This window comes from Cynara cardunculus (genome assembly GCF_001531365.2).
Source record: "Cynara cardunculus var. scolymus isolate 2C chromosome LG 16, CcrdV1, whole genome shotgun sequence".
NCBI lineage: Eukaryota > Viridiplantae > Streptophyta > Magnoliopsida > Asterales > Asteraceae > Cynara > Cynara cardunculus.
In genome coordinates, this window is record NC_037543.1 from 8,720,234 (window position 1) to 8,722,787 (window position 2,554).

Here is a 2,554-nt window from a genome sequence, read left to right on the forward strand (position 1 = left end):
GCTTTGACTTATGTATTATTTATACAATTGTCATTTTTAGTATTCTTGTATAAAAATGGGAATTTTGATAAAGAATGATTTTGAACTAATGATATTCCATTAGAACATTTATGGCTACGGTCTGTTCTAATTGGAATTGTTTTTGTGATATTTTTTAATGAGGAAATAAGGGTGGCATATCAAGGAGAGGTGTACCATGGGATAAGGGTGGCATATCAAGGAGAGGTGTACYATGGGATAAGGGTGGCRTATCAAGGAGAGGTGTACCTTTGGATATAAGGGTGACATTTGTATGTGTGTTTTGTTATATAACTCTTACTGTTATATCCTTTAAAATTACCGTGGTCTGGAATCTTTATTTCTTTGTGATTTAAAGGTTTAAGATCGGGGTTTTTATTGGAAATCGTCGTCTGGATGTTTTTGAGGAGAAAATAACAGGTTTGGCCTGAAACTTTAAATAAACCTTGTTTAACGGAAAATGTTTAAAAGTGGCATTATATGAAACCTGGTTGGTTCAAACCTATAAAGGTTTGAAGTATGTTATTTGAATAGCTGAATGCTTGGCTTGAAATGTGGAAAGGTACTGGTATATGTTCCTATTTGTTCATATATTTGTTATATATATGAAAAGGTTATTTTGTACAATGTTTTGGTGATTTTCACCCTGCAATAACATAAATAGGCTAACTCACTAGACCTTTCGGTCTAACCCTCATTTTGTGATTTTAAATATGTATTGCAGGWGGTACGGACGGTAAGGGGAAGGGGAAAATGTGATATTTTTCTATATGCATATCTATATGAAGATTTGTCTATGATGTATAGTTTTGATTAATGAATGATGATTAGTACAAGAAATGTATTTTGAATTTTTGGGATATGTATTATGTATGGTAAATTCTTGTACTAAGGGACCTGAGTGGTACATAAACATGTATTTCTTCCGTATGAAGTATGTGTTACATGCAATGTGTGGTATGAGGTGTTACATCTAGATTCTTGTTGAAGAATGCATTACCCTTTCGTGGTCACGTTGAATCCGAAATGTCTATTTCTAAAGGCATGTTCTTAGAAACATTAGCCTTAATTGGTGATTGCAATGAGGATGAAGGTAAAGTTATATTAAAAAGATATTGCTGCTTGTTTTGCAAATCAAATACTATAATCCAATCGTAAAGAAATTGATGATGATGTGTTCTCATTGCTAGTTGATGAGTCTAGTGACGTTTCTTAGAAGGAACAAAATGGTGGTGATTTTAACATATGTTGATGCACGTGGTATTGTTAAGGAGAGATTTTTTGGTATTGTTCATGTGACGGGGACATCTTCTTCAATTCTTAACTCTGACATTGATGTTTTATTTGTTGAACATGGATTGAGCTTGAAACAGGTAAGAGGGAAAGGTTATCACATAGCAAGTAATATACGCGGTGAGTTTAATGGATTAAAGGCCTTGATCTTGAATGACAACAGCTCGACATATTATATCCATTGTTTTGCTCACCAACTTCAATTAGTTGTTGTGGCGGTTGCAAATAAACATGACGGAGTTGAGAATTTCTTTAATATGTTAGGAATGGTGATCAATGTGGTGAATGCTTCTTGCAAGCATAAAGACATGCTTCGACAAAGTTACAAAGATAGAGTGCAAAAAGCAATTGGTAAGTGTGAAATTGAAACCGGAACGGGGAAGTACCAAGAGATTTCTTTTATACGAGCCAGAGATACACGGTGGGCTTCTCATTGTAAAACCATTTTGAGCTTGATTGTTTTGTTTTCGAATGTTGTTGAAGTGCTCTAGTATGTTGAAGAGGACGACGATAATGGTTTTAGTCGCACTCAAGCAACTGTATTTTAGCATATTTGAAGACATTTGATTTCGTGATTTATTTGCGCTTGATGTTTCATAGTTTAGAGGTCACAGACTTGTGGTCACGAGCTCTTCAAAAAAAGGATCAAGATATTTTGGAAGAGATTTCAGTGATAAGAGGAACCAAACAACTATTGCAACAATTTAGAGAAACTAGTATTAAATCTTTGGAAATGGCATTAAATCTTTGGATATAGAAGATCGTTATTGAAAAAAACGGAAGACAAAAAAGCAACATCACCGATCATCATTATTACAAGTTTGAAATTTTCAACACTATTGTGGACATGCAAATTCAAGAGTTTGGGGATCGATTTAGTGAGGTAAGCACTGAATTGCTTAAAAATAATACAACTTTGAGTCCATGTGATTCATTTTTGCATCAGATTTATTGAAGTTGAATGAATTGTATCCTCATGATTTTAGTCGTATGGAAATGATCGTTCTTGAGAAACAATCTAACATGTACTATTTGGTTGTGCGTCAAGATGAAAGATTTGCCGATTTGAGTGGTATTGTCGAGCTCGCTAGATTTCTAGTGGAAACAAAAAAAACATATAACTTATCCTCTAGTGTATCGGTTATTGAAGTTAGATTTCGTCTTGCCAGTTGCTACCGCAACAGTCGAAGATGTTTTTCTACTATGAAGATTGTGAAGTCATATTTGTGCAACAAAATCGGTG

The 2,554-nt window shown here is 34.2% G+C and overlaps 1 protein-coding gene across 1 annotated transcript; it reads left to right on the top strand.

Annotated features, from left to right (window-relative positions):
* Positions 1–1,244: 1,244 nt before the first annotated feature.
* On the top strand, positions 1,245–1,802 carry LOC112528980. Its single transcript, XM_025140065.1, has one exon. The coding sequence runs from the start codon at positions 1,245–1,247 to the stop codon at positions 1,800–1,802; it is 558 nt and encodes a 185-aa protein (XP_024995833.1).
* Positions 1,803–2,554: the final 752 nt, after the last annotated feature.

Coding starts and splice junctions, on each gene's coding strand:
- LOC112528980 (XM_025140065.1), top strand. CDS start 1,245: ATGGTGGTGATTTTAACATATGTTGATGCACGTGGTATTGTTAAGGAG.